Below are 19,784 nucleotides of genomic sequence, written 5' to 3'. Positions count from 1 at the left end.
GTCCATGCTGCTGTGGAATGCAGGTCCATGCACCTGTAGAAGACACCAGAGCCCCTTGCCATATTCAGCTCCAGGTGGGCTTTGGCTTTCCTAACCTTGTCCCAGCATGATCAGACAGTCTCTATATTCCTCCTGAGCCTTCTGTCCCTGGTTCCACCTCATGTGAGCTTTCTTTTTATATTTTAGTTCTGCCAAGAGCTCCATGGTCACCTGTGAAGGCCTTTCAGTGCTCTTGCTTTAGCATGGGTAAAGACATCCTCTTTGAAAAGCATGGAGCACAGGGAATTAAATTTCAAGGGGAATAGATTTACTGTCTGCAGCTTCCATAATATAGTAGGATATTTATAAATCACAATTTGGGGTTTGATTTATGGGAATTGACTGAAAAGATAAATGAACACAGTTTTTATGAGGTGCACTGTTTTCTGCACATTTGCGACAAATTTGTCTCTTAGAGTTTATGTGTCTTCCAGCAAAGATAAATTAAACCTGGTAATAAACTTTTCATACTCTAAACTTACAGAGACAAAGCTGATCCTCTTGCCTTCTTGTATTACAGCAATCTTCCTCCAATTTATCCAAAGCTATCTTCAGCATCAAGTAGCATCAAAATGTGTCTGGCTATTGTTGATAATAAACCCTGCGTCAGCTGTAGAGAAGCAGATTTCAAGATCAATGAAGCTAAGTGGAGTGGACAAGGGAAAAACAGTCCACACAGCAGCTTTCTGACTTTGCAATCTGACTTGAGAAATAGAAGTCATAATTTTGTGGACAGATGAAAAGCAAAAATGGTGAAATGCCAAAAGCTTGATCGTGAAGCCTGTTTGAACCAATCAGCATTCAGTCTCTTAAGGGGAAGCCTAAGTTTAGAGAAAACCTAAGACAAAAGGTGTGAATTATTGTGGCCAACTTCACAGTTTTCACTGTAAATATGCTATAAAAACTTATGTAGTACTCAGCGAGTTTCAGAAATTGATAGGTGGGTTTCTGCTGGGTTTTTTTGTTGTCTAGCTCAATGACTCAGATGCTGAGGCACAGCATCTGTTTTCTAGATTAAAACAGTGAACAAGGGTTACTTATAGCTTAACAGGTCAACTTGCTTCAAATAGTAATAATAAAAAGCTACATAGTTCTTTTTCTAAATCCCTTGCAGACTCCTTGCATAAGTTTTAGAATGGTGCCAACTCATGCAAGAACATGTGTGATGGGAAATTGTAGGAGGTTTGTATGTATGTCTCCTTTTGGGGGTCTCCTTTTGAGTGCAGAGCCCTCTGAGAGGAGCATGATCCTCACCACAGCATCATGCTGTGGCTGTTCAGCTGCTCTATGACGGAGCAATAGATCTGTAGCCAGAAGGGTGGTGGGCCAACTGAGAACCTGTGGGTTAAGGTTAAAGGGAGAACTGCAATGAGAGACATTACCGTGGGGGTCTGCTACAGGCCACCTGATCAGGAGGACTCTGTGGATGAAGTGCTCTATAGACAGACAGGAGCAGCCTCACGCTCGCAGGCCCTTGTCCTCAGGGGGGACTTCAACTATTCTAATATCTGTTGGAGGGGCAGTATAGCCCAGCATAAGCAATCCAAGAGGTTCCTCAATTGTGTGGAAGACAACTTCCTCTTGCAAGTGACAGAGGAGCCAACAAGGAGAGGTGCCATGCTTGACCTCATGCTCACCAACAGGGAGGGGCTGGTGGGGAATTTGACAGTCCAAAGCAGCCTTGGCTGCAGAGATCATGAGATGGTGGAGTTTGAGATCCTCAGGGCAGTTAGAAGGACATGCAGCAAGCTCACTGCCCTGGACTTTTACCTTTTACCAGCTGTTCAGTGGTGTTACTGTATGAGATTTCATTTGCTTGCCCAGGTAAAAGAGAGAAGAGGTGTGGAGCCTTATCATACAGTCTAGCTTGATGTCTGACTGTAAACAAAGCATATGGAGAAACTTGCATCATACGGTCTCAGTGGTGATGCTGCAGAATTGGCTTTTGAAGGCATTAATATGAAATCACTGTGCTTTTAGGGATCCAGGTTAAACAGTTTGTTAATGTTCTGCAGGATTTTAACATTTTTTAGGAATCCATGACTGTTCTGAAGTTAATGTTTTCTGAAGAATTTTCCAAAAAGCAATTTATGAAGTGCATTTTGCTATGACCATCAGGTCTTTGCTTTGCAGTATCATGTGTTATGTACAAACCACTGGAGATATGTATTACAGAGAATAGGCTGGCCTTTCATTGGCTTGACAAGAGCTTTAACAGGGAGGAAATATTTCTTCAAACCAATTCTGGCATATGTAATAAGAATCCATTTTAAATTTGGACCACAAACCTAACTTTGGTCAAAAGCTTGCCAGGCACAATGCAATAGTAATCTATTTGATTGCTGTGTAAATGTTGGTTGTCAGAAAACACAAGAGCCACCCCTAGACTATGTGAGAACATGTGGCTAAAGGCAGTGCTCAGAGTGCTGGAGGAGGAAGCTCAGAATGTGTGTGCTTTATCTTTGGCACTTTCATCAATTTGCTCTTTGATCTCAGGAGAGCTGTTTATGCCACAGTGTTCATACACAGATCATCAAAACTGCATTGAAATAACTAAATAAGCAGTCTCATTTAGAGGTATCAATGCCTAAATTTAATAATCTTTTTCTGAGTTGTAAGAGGTATTACGAGGTGTAATTAATGTATAGAAAGCACTTCATGATCTTTTCCTTACCTGTCTACGTCTTTACCCAGATGTTTATGCCATGCTGATGAAAGATTCTAAGCTGAAAGTAATTACTATATGTATGAAAAGACGACTGAGAAAGCCTCATAACATAATTGTCCTTATCAATAGATTTTCTCTAGAGCAACTCTTTGTTGTTCTCCTTTGAAGACGATGATGAGAAATGATTTTATTTACATAATATCTCTTCTGAATAAGACTGTTTTGTGAGGGTGTAGGTGATAAAATCCCATTACAGGAGACTAGAGCAAGTCTGATGCATTTGCACTTTATTGAGGAAAACGGTTTTGCAGAAACCAATCCATCTTTCTTTGAACAAGCAAAGGTGCAGGGTGCTCTTGCCTGGCTCTTCTTCCTCCCCATCCCCATTCTCTGCCCTCTGTTCAGCGAAAGTGACTAAGTGACCTTTAGGACCAGCTAAAAACTTTTGACTGAAGGTAATGGCACAAAGACAAGGCTTAATGTCAGGTTTATCTTGGGCAGCCAGATAAGCCTATTTGTTCTCAGAAGCGCTGTTGAGGCATGAAAGAAGGGAAAGATATGCCTCTGACCTGCCTGCTCTTTGTGGCCATGGTGGAAGTTTGCCCAGACTTGTCCCTCCTGCAGGCTATCATCCTTTGTCATTCTTCTTTTTCAGTTCATGATATTTTTTACCTTTGATGCAGAGAATTTCAGGTTGGCATGTGTACCCTATGCAAATAATTTGTCCATAGTCTTTCTCCTAGTGTCCATACAAAGCTTGTCAAAGCTCAAGCTCCAGGCTCCTAAGACTTCTCCAGCATTGCACAAATCAGACACTTAATAAAAATGAAAGACTAGTGTTTAAAAGGGATAAAGTGCTGAGTGAAGAACGGTGCAACATAAATGCAACTGTCTGCAAGGAGTGGCTGTGGCTTAGCCTGGCTCTGAACTGTACCAGTCAGTCATGGGCCAGGCTCAGGCTGTACAGCCTGGTGCTACGTAAAGGCTAAACAAAAGATACTCATGACATGCTTTAGCCTAGAGCTGGATTAATAGATATCCTTAAAAAAAAAAAAAAAAAAGGAAAAAAGAAAGAAAGAAAATTAAAAATTATGACTTGTTATTAAAACTTCAGAGGAGGACACTAAGGGGAGCAATACTGCAAAAAATTCTCAGACATATGGCTAGTGGCTGGGGTTATAAACCCACAGACTGTCCCCATTCACTAGCAGAGTGAGGCTATACAACAGGCCAGGTGTATTTCTTTGTTTCCTTGACTTGGCCTCTATGTCCTGATCAAGTAAAACCAGCCTGCTTCCAAGCTCACATCTTCTGTGTGTCTTCTGTCGTAAGAAGGCAGCAACAGCTGAGCACTTATTTGAGCTCAGAGAACTCACAGTGGAGAAAAAGTTAAAGTTCTGCAGCTATAGAAAAAGCTTGCTCTGTATTAAACAGTGGAAAACAAAGTTGTGATCTCCAAATAACGTTTTTTCTTATCCTAGGTCATTAGAAGAGCTTCTGTCTGACCTTGGTTTACTAAAAATTGCATTCTTGCTTCCCTTTCTCTCTCAATAGGAACAACACCTTTCTGACTCATTTACCCAGTACTTATGGGAAAATCATATGAAAATAGGGCAGGTCTGGGGTCTGTTCCCTGGACTACTTCAGGGTTTGGTTTTAATTCAATAATAATACAAAATGCGTTAACAATCTGGAAAGCATGGCTCTTCCCCCAGGAGAACAACTGAACCATACACTCCAAAAGTCAGTCTTTTATTTATTTGCTTGTTGTTAGGAACATTCCAGGTATTGAAACATGCCTGGATATGCTTGGAAAACTAACAGTTCTGTGCACAGTTTTGACCTGGGCCAGATGCCACTCTTCTAAACAAGTTTTGGATGTAGTCTGAGAGATAGAATGGACCAGAGACTACTCCCAAAAGGCAACTTGACTGCAGCCACTCAGGTTAGGAAGGCAAGTGTTTAGTAGTTAGGACATGAACTGTTGACACATGAACATGTCAGAGAGTGCCAGAGAAAGGTGCAAGGACATGTGTTACGGGGGTCTACAAGTAACCTCGCCATAGAATCATAGAATCATAGAATAGTTAGGGTTGGAAAGGACCTTAAGATCATCTAGTTCCAACCCCCCTGCCATGGGCAGGGATACCACACACTAGACCATGTCACCCAAGACTCCATCCAACCTGGCCTTGAACACTGCCATGGCTCAGTTCTGGCAGGATTCAACAGCCTGGGAGCTGGAGCAGTGTCCTGGGAAGGAGGAAGTGTGGATCACATTGTAGAGTCTCTATGCATTTAAAAAATATGACTCCTCATTGCACAGTCTATTAAAAAACTGGCACTGCCTCCAGTAAACTTGATATCTACTTGTACAGTAAATGGAGCAGCCATTGTATTTCAGTATCTGTTGCTTTTGTTTTGTTTTGTTTTCCCCCCAGATTTTCTTCATTATAGAATAGTGAGGCCAACTTGTACTCTAACCTTTTACGTTCATCTTAGAATTTAAATAAAGACATGTACAACAATCTACTGTTGTCAGAACATTATTGAAAAATCTTTCTTTCTACACTGCTTGACTTTGATAAAGCCTCAGCTGGATGTCTATATTTAACTTTGAACACTATGCTTCAGAAGGGTGGAAACTAAGTGGATAGAGCTAAAAGAAAGACAACAGGAAGGGTCATGTTTTTTAGACGTCTGATCTGTGAAGAAAGATTGAAATAATTGGATTTGTAGAGTAAGGAGAGGGACTCAGAAGTCTTCAAATGTACTAGCATCTGCTGCAAAGACAAAGAACAACCACCCAATCTCCATTTCTGTGATGAATAAAGCAGGAAGCAATGGGCTTAAATTTTGAGAGGGCAAACCGAGTACCAGGTAAAACTGTAAGACAAGGGAAGTCTGGAATGAATTGAGTTCAACTGCTGCAGGCTTTCTAGATTAACTTTTTCTTAAAACCTTTCAGGCAACCTGCTATCAGGAATAAACCGGGATAGCCAGGCTAGTCTTGGGCTCAAGGGATGCATTAGGAGATCTCAAGCTCCTTTCTTGTTTTATGACTTTGACTTTTTTTTCTTCTGTAAGGCTTGAATATTAATGAAGTAAAGTCAGTATTTTTTAATCTACTGCAAAACTTCTTCGGAGAGGTTTTTCTTCCCCTGCTCTGTATCTGTTTGGCTTCAAAATCCTCTTTTCTGTCTGAATCCATTCTCTGTATGGACCTATGAACATGAAACAAGATTTCAGGACATATCTGTATTAACTGTCTTTAAAGAGTAGATTTTTAATTGGTTTTCTGTTCATTGCTATATTACTGATCTAAAGATATACATTTAACCTATGCTGAGGAAATGACTGGCAGACTATGAAAAATTTTTTGATAATGAATTCATGGCCTTTCTCTAGACACTTGCGGTGGGTTGACCCTGGCTGGACACCAGGTGCCCACCAAAGCTGCTCTATCACTGCCCTCCTCAGCTGCACAAGGGAGAGGAAATATAACAAAAGGCTCCTGGGTTAAGATAAAGGGAGGGAAAGATCACTCATCAGTTACTGTCACAGGCAAAACAGACTCGACTTCAGGAAATTAGTTTCATTTATTACCTATCAAATCATAGTAGGATAATGAGAAATAAAACTAAATCTTAAAACACCTTCCCTCCACCCCTCCCTTCTTCCTGGGCTCAAATTCACTCCTGATTTTCTCTCCCTCCTCCCCTCAGTGGCACAGAGGGACAGTGAATGGCGGCTGTGGTCGGTTCATCACATGTTGTCTCTGCCGCTCTTTCCTCTGCAGGGGAGGACTCATCACACTCTTCCTCTGTTCCACCATGGGGTCCCTCCCACAGGAGACATTCCTCCATGAACCTCTCCAACATGAGCCATTCCCACAGGCTTCTCTTTCTGGCAAAATTGGAAATGAATGTCTTTTTGAATAATTTTGCAGAGCAGTCCCCAAGACTTTTACCATTTTGACTACCTTGGGATTCCATATGATAATATGACAAAGAATCTAGCAGTTCTAGGGCTGCTCTTTCATAAGGCTTCTTGAAGATGGAGAGAAGTCTGTAAAACAAAACCTAGTCCTAGGATTGACTGCTCCTTCCAACAAATCTCCTTTAACAGGCAAGAAAACAGAATAGATGCTTTGTTTTTCTACAATTCTTCCCTAATAATCACATAATCTTAATGATGTGCTTTTAGTAATATTCTGTAATAACTAGGCAAGATGCCAGTTAACAAATTACAACAAATATGTCCTTCTTAATCCCTTCGTGGTCTCCCTCTTGGCTGGAGCACTAATGAGCATGGGCTGCTGTGTTGCAGGAATAAATGTTCAGCTGCATGAATGGCTCCACTGCTTGTCATATACCTGATATAATGGTAAATTAAAAAGTTGGTAAACTTACTGTTCTACTGAAAGGGAGAAGCAGATGATTTATTGGTAAACTACAATTGGATTAGATCTTTTTATCAGTGTTCTTTTACCTTGGACCATGACAACATGAAAAAAAGATGCTCTTCATAAAAAGGGTTCCTCTAATCACAAATCTCACTAAGACAGTCTGAGTGACAGCAGGTTACTGTGAACTGAAAGAGCATAGCTTTGCTTTCAGCACACTTTCCATTAAAAATGACATACAAGATGTGAAGAAAGTCACAGCATAAACCATAGGGAATATACTTGCTGTAAAAGTGCACCAGCGACCAGACAAGTCTGATTCTGGGAATAACATATACAGCATCAACAAATGTAGGATAGACTTTTAAAGTCCATTCAAATATGTACACTCCCCAGAGCACCTAGTTGCTTTTCTCAGCTTCTGCAGAAGTAGGATATAACAGTACAGAACTAAACTGTTGGTAAGCTAAACTGTTGTCTGCTGTGTATTGCAGACAAAGTGTGTCCTTGTCAGTCATGAAAAGACTGTAGTCGCTAACTAAAACAATGAAAATAAAGTTGTGACTTCTACTCTGTCTCCAATTCCAAAGACTTCTGGCAAGATATTTTGTCCTAAAGAAATTAGGCTACATTTTCCTTACAAATGTAATCAGCTTAAAGCGGGAGAAAGGGTGTTTGCAAGGTGGCTGAGAAGATGATAGGAACATCATGGGAGAAATCTGGAGTTAGGATCACGAGTTCCATCAAACTCAAATGAGTTCCTGCACTAGGGAAGTCTTATTTACTTCAATAAGGCAGGATAAAGAAGAGTTATCAGAAGATCTATGAGAAAATCCTCATCAAATACTCCATTTCAGAAGGTTTGTGTCCATGCAACAGGCAAGAAACAGGGGCAGAAGTGCCATGGTTACCTGCACTTTACCCAAGGTCCAGTTCTAGGGGCAGAGTTGTGTGGGAAATGAAATGCATCTTGCTCTGAAGTTTGCTTGCCAAGTCACAATACAAGCTTTACAAACAGGTCTGTGTTTAAAACCCACGACATCTGGAGGTGGAAAAAACAGCCAAAAATTAACAGCTTTTGCTGCCAACTTCCAAGCACATGTACCAACCAGTCACTGGGTTAGGGCTGCAAACACCATGGCCTGTGGTGACCATACCACATTTTCTTGCAAGGTGTGTCTGTGGCTGTCTTTGTATAAAGATATGGAAAGCAGAGGCTGTAATGTGGTTTTGTATGGAAGTGTATAGACCTTAATGTTATCCCAGTGCTGCTTCCTTCCCCAAGCAGTGGCTGAACCCCTGATTAGAAGGAGGAAAAGCTTAGATGTAGAGTCTGACAGCAAATGGTTCAACTCCACCTGCATTTCTCCTTTAGCTGGGGAGCCGGAGAGCTTACACACTCCCTGTGTGGGTACCAGTCTCCCTATCAGCATGCTAATAGGTGCCCTTATTCCAGGATAGGCTGCTACTAAAGGAGCTGGCTTTGGGTACGTCCAGGTGATGCAGAAGAAATGGTATTGGTGCCTCTAGAGTGTGTAGGATCTTGGACACAGGTTGCTGGCTTAGAGATAAGAAGGATCCTAAAAGGCAAACGAAGTAGGACTATCCTAGAGGATTAGCAGGGTCAGCAGGCGAGGTCCTCATCTTCAGGAGAGAAGTACAAAGTCTGATAGACGCATGCCTTGAATATACACTTATAATTGAAACAAACAGGAAAGAAAAGTACTTTTTTCTTTCTTCCCTCTGTATCTCTTGCAGGTTCAGTTTCCCACCCTTATTCTGTGGTTTAATAGGATAGTCAAATTTTCTATAGCTAAAATCAGTTTAGTAGTTTCTACAGCACAGGATAATTCAAAAATAAAGGAACAAAACTCACTTCCCCCCACCCACTTTTTTCCTTTGAGTTAATGTTATGATTCACGTATTTTCATAAGCGTTGTCAACCATTTTAGTTTGTACCATCAGATATTCACTGGGATAACAGGATGATAGAGGAGCAGCGATCGTCACATAATCCCATGATCACAGAAGGGTATTTAAAAAACATGGTGAGACCACTGACCAAGTCCCCGGGGTTGGTAGTGCTGCAGACGAATGACTGGCAAATACTATATAGTAGAGAGAGGAACCACTTGCACAGAGGGAAGAAACAGACTTTCTGGGGTAATATCAGCTACTTCTGAGAATACAGGGAAGATCCTTTTTATTGTTGACACGAAGGAACTGCTGGGTGTGAAGGTCTCATGTCCTGCACATACTGAAGGGATCCGTGACTATGGAACTATTATCTGGAAATCTTATTAATCTCAGTAGCTCAGTATATTGTCTGTGTTTTAACAATGTGCCTAAAGCTTTAACAGTCTTTCTGAGCCACTGCCTTACAACTTAATTTTCAAAACACAGAACAGTATTTTTAAAAAGCCTGGTATTTTCGTTAAAGAAATTGCCGTACAGATAAATCCTTCCAGTAAAAACTTAAACATTGTCAAATCATGCAGACACAGCAAAGTTTGCATTGCCATGGAAACAAAGCTAAAGATGGCTTATGCTGTGAAAAACAACTTGCAAGTAACTGTGAAAAGTTTATAAGAATGACACCTTTCAGGTTGATCTTGAAAGACACGATGTAAAACAAGCATCTTGGGTTAGAAGGTTGTTTTTATTTAGTTTTCCACAGAGACAGGTTACTTTCACCTCGATCCTTACAAGTCTAATATCAAAAACTATCAGCATACATATATGAGCTATACAGGCAGAGAGACATCTGCCAGTACAGAGTTACACTTCTCCTATCAAACATTTAAGAAAAAAATATGGTCCCTTCCATGCCCATCTAATAAAAGAACTGCTAAGTCAGGGTAGAATATTGATCATAATGTATTTTCTTTATATGAATGTAGTTATTAATAAAAGAGTAGGAAAAAAAATCTAGTATCTAATGTTTAAACAAAACATACTATATACATTTGGCTAAGCTGAAATATCATACCTTGCCAAATGAAGAAATGCTCTCTAACGGTATTTTCCCTAGCAGCTCAGTAGGTATGCAAGGCATGCAGTTCATTTCCTGCCAAGGCAGAGAAAAATGGGTAGGTCTGTGATAATATTGCTAGTGTGCTTGAAAAAGATCTTGGTTATTAACATTATAGTTGACCATGTACACATATTTGACTCTTGGTCTCCTCAAAAACTTCCCAGGTACAACTTATTGATTGAATCCTTTTTAGCTCTCAATGATGGAGGGCTCAATGGGAGGCAGAATAGGATTTTCCAAAGCATTACAGTCATCAGTGAGGAATGCCAAATCCTGGAGAAACAAAAGAGAAGGGTAACATTTGTAAGGAGGAAGGCAGAAGATAGCACAGTGTTGAGAAGTTTAGGCCTTGATCCAGTTTTGCAGTTCAAAGGACAAGGTAGTGACAGAGAGGGCTAAAACCAGAGACTGTGTCCCTCTTGGTGCATCTTGACCTACCCTTCTGCAGTAGGAGATCATGATGGTGTATAGGCTCCGGGCTTTTTCCTTCAGCTCACTCACTTCAAGCACGCTCTCACATCTGGGGTAGGCTACAAATTCACGGAGTTTTGCCAACACACAGTAATTCTGCAAAGCAGACAAAAGAGGTACGTGTAACCCTGCACACACACAGATTTATGTTTCTCATCCACCACTTACAAAATTCTTACTGCCTCTGTGAGAACCTTGAATTCCTACCTCTATGTACGTGTAATCTATGATACCTTTAGTTAGGAAAATTCACCGATAATATTTCGTAACAAAGGTGTTTGGACCGAATAAGTGATTGGAAAAGCGCAGCACAGTTTTGGTCTGCCAGCTTATTTCTCACATGCTTTAGGAGACAGCAGTGCCAGTACAATCAAATCTGCTTCTGTAGTAGGTGGAGTTACCTACAGAATAGGTGCACTGCTTCACGTTTAAGAGAGCATCTGATTGAACTGATGAACAGATTATCAATCACAGACATGATTCCTCTATTCTTATACAATCAGCAATACCATGAGCACAAAGCAAAATATTTTTCAGAGTCATTTTTGCCTCAGACTTTGCATTTTCAAAATAAAGCACAACCAAAATGGATTTCACAACATCCTTGTGAAGCAGATAAATATCCCAGCTCTTGCTTTAAACTAAGGGAAACTAAGGCACTGGGCTCACATTGCTTGGTCTCTGCAATGAAGTGAGGCACTGGCAACTCTGGAATTGGGATATAGATGGTCATGATTAATAAGTCTTGATGGTGTAATTGCCCCTGGCAAAATATGTCGGACATCTCTTGCTTTGTTGGATATTTTCAACTTTTTAGTTACCCAGTGGAGCACTGGGAAAAGGAGCAAAATATGTCAAATATCACAGGGCAGAATGCTATGACATTAGCTGTTTGCTGAGAGATGACTACTGCTGTCTTTTCTCAGTATCACACTCTTATATCCTCAGGCATACTTTTTCTTTCTGGATTCAACAAGTGGCTATTTAAAATAAGAAAAACCAGGAAGGTATTCTTGCACTTATGTTTATTCAAACTGCAGTCCCAAAAGATACTCGTCGTATAAAATGAAATTGATTTATTCAATGGAGAAAGTTTATTCTGCATTTCTTCTTTTAAACTATTATTCAAAGTGTTTTTGCACACATTTAACTTCTGAAAAGGCTCTCTCATAATAACGAATAATGTACAGTAAGTAATCACTTCAAAATATTGGTTTCCTCATTTTTTAAATTTTTAAACAAGTAAAATCTCAGAAGATTCACAGGGATTTTAATAAGGTTCAAAATGAGATTTTTTTTTTTCACTTATCTCTCTAGCTAATCAAGCTCTTAAAAATTTCTTTCAAACCACTCTTCTGGGGTGCAGTCTAAAGAGTTCTCTGTTTTTACTAGCTGCTTTTACAGCACAGCAGTAAGAAAGCAGTGTGAAAACTTACATGTATGTCCAAGTACAGCCTGGGCAGCATCTCCACACAGGAGTCCTGCAGGAAAGAAGAAAGATCCGTTGCAATTTTGTTTGGAGAGAAACCTGTTCCAAAAGCATGCAACCTGCAGGGTCTTTGCAGGAGCAGTTTTTAGGTAGACTCACCACAGCTTTGGAGGTCTGTAACTCCTTAAAGGACTCCGTGATTTCTTTGCTCAGAGACAACACCCTTGAGTAGCAAGTTGGAGGGGCTGCTCTGGATAACAGGGCAGCAGAGAGCAGAGCAATCAGGCTCAGCAGCATCTTCATTGTAGAGAGCTTGTCCAAAGGAGGAGGAAGGGAGGAAAAAAAATCACTGTTAGTGGTTAGCAGCTACTGGTAAGCGTCAATGGGTGAGTTTGACAAGTCAGCTCCCAATTAAATAGTCTCCTGCATCAATGGAAAAAAAAAAGAAAAAGCCTGGGGGTGGTCCAAGCAGCAGCTTGCTGCTGTTTTAAATTTCCTGCCAACTTATGAGGCAGAGCTGCTAGCACTTTCCTGCCCGGAGCAGGGAAAGGCGGGAATGAGGGTAACAAAAACAAACACTACTGATGCTTTTGATTCCAGAAAGAAAACAACCTAGTGAGCATCTCAAGCAACAGAAATATGTGCAAGCAGCAGCACAGGGTTATCAAAGTGTTGTAGGCCCTGATCCTGTATGTACTTTGGCACATATACCTCTTCCTTGAGAATGTAATGTACAGCTGTGGTAGTACACAGACTGCAGATAGAGAGAAATCCTTCCAGAACTGGTGTCATATGTTATCAGTATCAATTAGACTTGCTTATCAGCCCCAGCAGGTCTGAAAGTTTACCTCTATAAAGGAAACCTTCCAGGTCTAGTGTCATTTTCTCTTTTAACCTATGCAGATGCTCACAATTTCTTAATCGAAACAGTAGTGCTCCTTATGGTCTCTTGGAGAGACATGTGGATTTACACATTGGTGGTCTCAAACAGAATGAATACATCTCTATATGGCTGTCATAAATGTATAAAAACTATTTTGCTTTTGGAGTTGAATTTATGAGACTCTGTTCTTTTATTAGATGCCAGACGGAGCTGAGAAATCCAGATGCTGGGATGCAGGCCTGAGGCTGAACATATGTTGTTCTTACATGTTAATTGTCCTGTAAAATGGAAGTACCCTTGAACGAAGAACTGCTTATTTCACAAGTTACCCTCCCCCCTTTCAAATTCAGATTCTAGCTAGGTATTAACCAAAAGAGTAAAGTGTCTGATGAAGTACTCCAATACCCTAGCATTGCAGTAGACAAGGAAGGTTCATCTGAAGGTGGGAGAAGGGGAAATGACTGGACATCTGTAAAAGAAAGGGCTTCCCAACAGCCATTTTAGAGAGAAAATCTAAAATCTAAGAAAATCTAAGAGTCTTGAAAATTAGTTTTGTGGAAAAAGAATTATTCTATATATTGCAGAAGAATCTGAATTAATTGACCAAAACCCCTGGACGAAACAGAGAAAGAGAGATGCACACTAGGGTCTTGTTGTTATATTTCTTTGCTCTCATAAAGAACAATTGGTTTAGTAACATCGTGTGCTCCTGAAGGTTAAAGTGGTAGATACTTGGAAGGGAAAGAAAAGTTGAGAGTTCTGGCTGAAGGGAATTTAGGACTGACCTTGGCGAATGGGCTGCTGAGTCTTATTTCCAGAAAAGGCAGTTGTTGCCTTGACAAGTGAATGAAGAGGCTGGAGGAAGACAGGAAACCTTCTGAGATGGTCCCAAGCAGCTGGATCATAGATCTAAACACAGCTACCCAGAGCATGTCGAAGGAAAGGATATGTCTTACTGTGAGCCTTGCTGGTAAAGAAACAGACTCTTAATCACCATCTCATTACTGTAAAGAGTAGCTGAGGGTAGCAGTGAAATATTATGCTTCTATCACATTCTCATTTGGCAAGCTGCTAAAATGTACTTGCTCCGCCAGAAGAGCAGTCTTCTGAACTGCATAAATGCTCTCCCACTACAAGAAGTCAGCAACCTAGCTGCTGTCAAGGATGGCTTCAGAATGAAGCATTTGCTTTTCTATTTTTTTTTTTAAGTGCAAGCAATATTATCTCTCTTGGTATTTTACCTGTATTAAGCCTACAGTGATAACTTCATTTCAAACTACAATTAAATACTATGGATCATGTTCGAAAAGATAGATGTCAAACATGACATCATGGCCACTCTTTGTCTGTCATGAAACACCAGCAAAACAACTCTTCAAGCCCTCTGTCTTGGACATATTCAGGAAGCTGAAAGCGATTTCAAAATCTTTCTCATTAGGATGGGTAAATGTTAAAGGTAACAACACCAGTTTGGAATTACATTATGAACTGAGGTTTACGTTGGCTGCCAAGGGCCAGGGAGGCAAGCGTGTAGCTTCCTATAGCCTAACACAATACCCTGTCTCCCAAGTTGGGGTGAATACGCCATGCCACAGAAGCCTTACTCAGTGGTCATATCTGAGGGAGACTCGCATAAGCACAGAATGCCACCTATTGCAGTCACAGCCTTCTGCTCCAAGAAGACACCCAGAGGAGGAAAAGCCCAGCACTTGCACTGCACCGAGGGCTGATGATTTTTGCCCAAAAAGTGGGAGACCTGGAATTCATTTCTTTCACAGTTTTTGAAGCTGCAGGGTGTTGGCAATGTTTTGAAGTAGTGACAAAGGGAAGGGGGAGAAAAGGACTGGCACCCACCATTCGTGCCTTTGGAGTTGAGGTCTGCCTGGTTTCACGCTTGCAGACTGCTTACCATAACTCTTGTCCTAAGAGGTCAGATTTGCTCAGCCCCACAACTTACAGAGATGCTTTGCCACTGACGGGCATGGGAAATGATCCACCCATTGATTTTCTTCTACAGAGCAGGGAAAAGCAAGTCCCTTGCTGACAAAGCTTTTCTTGGCCCAGAGAGCAAATCAAAGGCTGGATCCAAGCCTCACTAAAACGTTTAACCGAATAACAAAATATTACTGTCTATTTTGTGAAGGGGCAAAATTGCCGAAGTAATTTGTTCTGAAGTTTTTACTCAGCTGAAGTATTCCTGCCTTGTGGTTTCTCTTTGATCCCATATAAACTGACTCAAGGAAAGCCACCTGTATGGATGTCTACTCAAATAGTTAAAAAAGTGAGTTACTCTTAGAAATACTAGGAAACTTTTTTTTTTCCCTGAAAAAAAAAAGAAGAAAGGAAGGACCAGAGTTTAATTTCCTCACCTAAATCTTCTTCCTGAGCCAGATTACATGCATAGCTGACTCCGACCCAGATGGATATTTTCCAACATCTACTAGCTCATCAGCACTTCTGCACATCTCAGCATGCAGAATATGCAACTCAGTTCAAAAAAGACAAATATTCTCTCCTCAGTTATTTTCTATTTGTAGCTCATCAGCAAGATTATCCTTGAGCTCTGAGTACATTAAATTTATGGTCCAGATATGAGCAACTAACTTCTTTGTCTCTAAGAACCTCACTGGTGGCTTCGGGAGAACTTGTTAGTGACACCAGGTACTGTAAGTCCTTTCAGTTTAAGGCACCTGGTACAACTCAGAACCAGATACACAGTTACTGAAGCCCCTGAAATTCCAGACTCTCTTTTCAGTGACTGTTTTTATCCAGTCGCTTATGCAAAGCTACTTACTAATTCTGGTGCGTACCCTGCCTTGGGCAGAGAAGGTCTTTAACAGGGAGACACACACTGTTCTTCACAAAGGCTAATAGCATCATAGAGGCAATATGGACAAGGCATACTGAGCTACACAAGAGCTATAGGAGGGGGAAGGGGCAAAGAGTCAAAACTCACCTAAAGATTGTTCCTATAGAGAAGATGCTATTTACAGCCCTTCCAGTCTGTGGAACGAAGCTCAGGCTGGCACTAGAAAGGAGCACAGCAGGAGTCAATCAGTACCACCGTATTTGTGATTATCCTCATGACGTGAACATCTCCATCACAGACACATCTTTACAATACTCCTCAATTCAGTGAGCATTTGAGGCCTCTGGGGGCTCAGGACACACACTCTCTGAGTTTTGTATCAACTCCTGAAGCTGATGATGTCACTACAGCCCCAAGTGTTATTTACAGTGCATTTATTTACTCTTTTATAAGGACTATTCCATAGTAAAAGAAGACACACGGGCTGAGAGGAAACTTAGAAGCCTATCATGACATAACTGTGCATACGTATTTTCTTTTTTTTTTAAGTTTTGAGCTATGTTGTCTTTTTTGCTTCCAAGTTACTGAAAACTCAAACAATAATATTTTTCTAAAAGTCAAAGGACTCACTATTCAGGCAGAAATTCCTCCCATGTTTGAACAGTCTACCAGGGCCTCCACCAACTTTTGACAAAAGCCCTTTCAAGTTGCTGACTTCCTAACACCAAAATCCACTTGTTAAATGGAAATGTTTATTTTCAAATAGTCGGGGGCTGCCATTAGACACCTCATGAAATGAGCTTCTGATTATATTGAAAAATAGGAAAAGAGAAGTAAACCAGCATTTTACAGAGAAAGTCCTGTGTATTTAAGCAATGATTCAAAGCCCAGTGACTCAGCTAGCTGTTGTGGCAAAAGTGCCACTTCTTGCTTCAGGGCAGAGCTAAACTGCCATGCAGTCTTCGATCTCAGCACAGGGCTTTTTGGAAACCCTAGAGTTTTGATTAAGGTCTTATTTGTTTGTTGTGTTTCTCCTTGCTGTGCAACAGTGCAGTGTGTTGAGCCTTTCTGTAGACATCAGCAGTAAATTTTGTGATAGGGGTTGTGCAGCCTCACATATTTTCCTGGGTCTCAGAGATGCTGGTGCACAATGCTGCCAGTTGCCCCCAGTACAGAAAGGAAGCTGGGTATGGCAGCAGTGTGCCTGCATTTGAAGGTGGGGGAATCCAATGTGTCTCCTTTTCTCTTGCATGCTAGCAATAAGTCTCTGCTGGTGATCTGCATGGCTTGGCCAAGCTGTGGGTAACGGACAAGGCAAGCAGGACCTCAGGATTGTTGCTGGGCTAGTGTTGCGATGCCGTTTCCCCATGAGAGTTGAGCAGAAGTCCTCTTTGCTTACTCAGTGGTACAGGCTTCTTTTTTTCTACACTGCTGTTGTTATTTTGAAAAATTTACATATATATTGAGGAAACAGATGTTACTGCTCAAAAGCCTGTTCTTAGATAAAACGGGTGTTGAAGCAGCTAAGCCATCTGGGTCAGAAAAAGAAATGAGATGTTCTGAAATCTGGAGGTCTTGCCAGCATGAACCTGGCACTGGGCACTTTCCCTGCAGGAAAACATATGGAAATGCGGAGTCCTGTGGTCCAGGACAGAGACAAGCCAGGCCAGCAGGACTAGGGAACAGGAATAATTTCCTTGTGCTGCCTTGGACCACTGAAAGAATCATTGGCACTGGCTGTGCTTACCAGCCATCTCTGCGGGTGATGTGTCCAACCTGCTGCTGCAGCAGGCTCCTGTGCCTCCTGGGGTATCTGTGGCTCAGCATGATGGCAGTGCTGCGGATGGCTGGGAGATGTCTGCACGAACGTTTGTCGCTGTGGTGCAGATGTAGACCAGCTTGTCTGTGTCTTGGCTGCTGTCTGTGTAACAGGAATAATGGTATTTCCCACGGACGCTGTGGGAACACAGCCATAAACACCAGGGAGACGGGACATTATGTGGTTTTAGCCCTGCCGGTGATACTCTTTTCAGCGACTGCAAGGCTTATTGATTCAAGTAATGCAGGATTTAGAGTCTTAAGCCTTCACCGCCTTGCTAAGAAAAAGGCAATTTTACTTTAGAGTAACTCACAGACCTCTCCAGTGAAACAACAGTGGTGTTTTCAGCCTGGCTCCATGGGCTGGTGTGGGCTCAGGCAGAGCTGCCTCCTTTCCTCCCTGTAGCACACAAGTGCCTTGTCTGCACTCTGTCTGGGTTTTGAGACCAGTCATATGTGTGAGTTATCTTAAGGTAACACCATTCTTTATTAACACTGAAGTCAGGGCCTCAACAACAGGGTTTTGTAGAGAGATCCTTGTTAAGGTTTAGAGCAGTGCTTAGTAGTAAAATAAGTTATTCATGCTTCCCAGCCCTCCCCTTGCCCTTGCTCCTTCTCTCTCTCTCCCCATGCACACACAAATGTGGCAGATGATAGCTCCAAGTCTTATCATTGCTGGTCAGCTTCCCACCCTCCCTAATTAGACTCATGATGAAAAATCATGTCAGCCAGCAAGGAATGTATTAGAGGTGATACAAATAAATGTATTCATATACCAAATTGGTCTCCGGTATGAGCCCACTCAGGAATTCAAGGTCTGAAAAAACACAAGGTCTGAGCCATGTGCTGTCCCTCCAAGGAGCTCTTGTCTATGCTGTGGTTAATCTGCAAGGAGACGAGCGACTTAATTTTGTAGGACTGGTATTCCCGCACCTTTCAGAAGCATTATGTCACTAAAAGAAAATAAACAGATGAGACTGAAAGCGCAACTCTGTATGACAAGCCGATCAGAGCCAAATAGGAACCCAAAGAGACTTCTCTGCTAAACTACAGCCTGAACAGGAGCTTAGCATGCTAGCAGACTCAGTTTTCTATTTATTTTTGCCTAGAAACCTGCAAATGTCAAAGCTTATGTTGCTGTGTGTATTTCTAGATACAAACAACAGTTCTTCCAGCAGGCTAGAACAACTGCAAAAGTTAAAATAAATTCTCATTTCAGCTGGCTGAGAAGATAAGTGCAGGTCCATATAACACATCATATGTCCATATTTGTACTTTCTTTTCCATACACTGCTTTTCATGTTTTATATTTAAGCATAATGGAAGAATTCCTGCTATCACTGAAATCAATGGCACAAGTTAGACTCCTGCAGATCCACATTCTCACTCTAGATTAAAACTTGTGTTCAGTTCACTTGCCTTAATAGCACAAAAGCCTTGAAGCCAAGGTAAATCAAATGCATTATGACTTGTTTTTCACAAAGAGCATTGCCTTTTGAGGTCCTGTCTATCAGAGACACAATGCAGATTCAAAGCCATCTTTGCCGGTGCCTTAAAAACAAATGATGTGACAAGTACCTTGTACAGGTGTAAATACTCTTCTACAAAACAAAAGTGTATCAAATAGGGTGGAACAGTTGATGATCTGCTCTATTAGGTAAATTCCAGAAGTGATGAAAATAACTGGATTTTTGTTCTGTTAAAGAAAATCAATAAACATAATAATTGTACTTTTCTTCTGTGATCTGGCCTTGAAATGGAGAAAAAAATAAATATCTGAGCGCGTCAGAAACTGGTGTCAATACCAGACTGTTTCAGATGTAATTGTTATTTAGAAATGAATGTCATTCTTCATCACAACTTTTCTGTTTTAAATCCTTTTGATAAAAGTAAAACAGTGGAAGAAGAATCTCTTTCTGCTTCTGAACCACATGTAATGAATTTTCAGATGACTACATGTCCCTAAAGTGTAGGTTTAGTTTGTGTTTGTTTCAGTTGGGTGACTAAGGTGAGTGCCCGCAGTGCCTTAACACAGCCCAGCTTGGCGTGGGTGCCCAGGGCAGCTGGAGCCAGGGAAGGGATGGGTGTTCATGGTCACTGGCTAGGTGAAAGGCAAGTCAGACCCAAGGGTGACTTTCTCAGCAACAGTGTGTCTACTTATGCTTATTGTTTTATAAAGTTTCTGTTAACTCTTATAGCTATTCCCAAAAGGAAAGAGAAATAATGAT

The 19,784-nt window shown here is 41.2% G+C and overlaps 1 protein-coding gene across 2 annotated transcripts; it reads right to left on the bottom strand.

Moving 5' to 3' along the window:
- Window positions 1–9,752: 9,752 nt before the first annotated feature.
- Window positions 9,753–15,957, bottom strand: CYTL1 (cytokine like 1). 2 transcript variants are annotated; one of them, XM_030492293.1, is made up of 5 exons: window positions 15,886–15,957; window positions 12,206–12,358; window positions 12,054–12,098; window positions 10,585–10,713; window positions 9,753–10,419 (listed from the first exon to the last, which is right to left on the bottom strand). In XM_030492293.1, the coding sequence occupies exons 2-5, from the start codon at window positions 12,347–12,349 to the stop codon at window positions 10,336–10,338; spliced, it is 402 nt and encodes a 133-aa protein (XP_030348153.1). In that variant the 5' UTR covers window positions 12,350–12,358; window positions 15,886–15,957; the 3' UTR covers window positions 9,753–10,335. The 2 variants fall into 2 exon arrangements, with proteins under 2 accessions (XP_030348153.1, XP_030348154.1); XM_030492294.1 differs by lacking the exon at window positions 15,886–15,957 and having other exon boundaries at window positions 12,206–12,390.
- Window positions 15,958–19,784: the final 3,827 nt, after the last annotated feature.

This window comes from Strigops habroptila, chromosome 7 (genome assembly GCF_004027225.2).
Source record: "Strigops habroptila isolate Jane chromosome 7, bStrHab1.2.pri, whole genome shotgun sequence".
Taxonomy (NCBI): domain Eukaryota; kingdom Metazoa; phylum Chordata; class Aves; order Psittaciformes; family Psittacidae; genus Strigops; species Strigops habroptila.
Note: the sequence above shows the minus strand (reverse complement) of the source record. Positions and strands in the feature narration are given on the sequence as shown.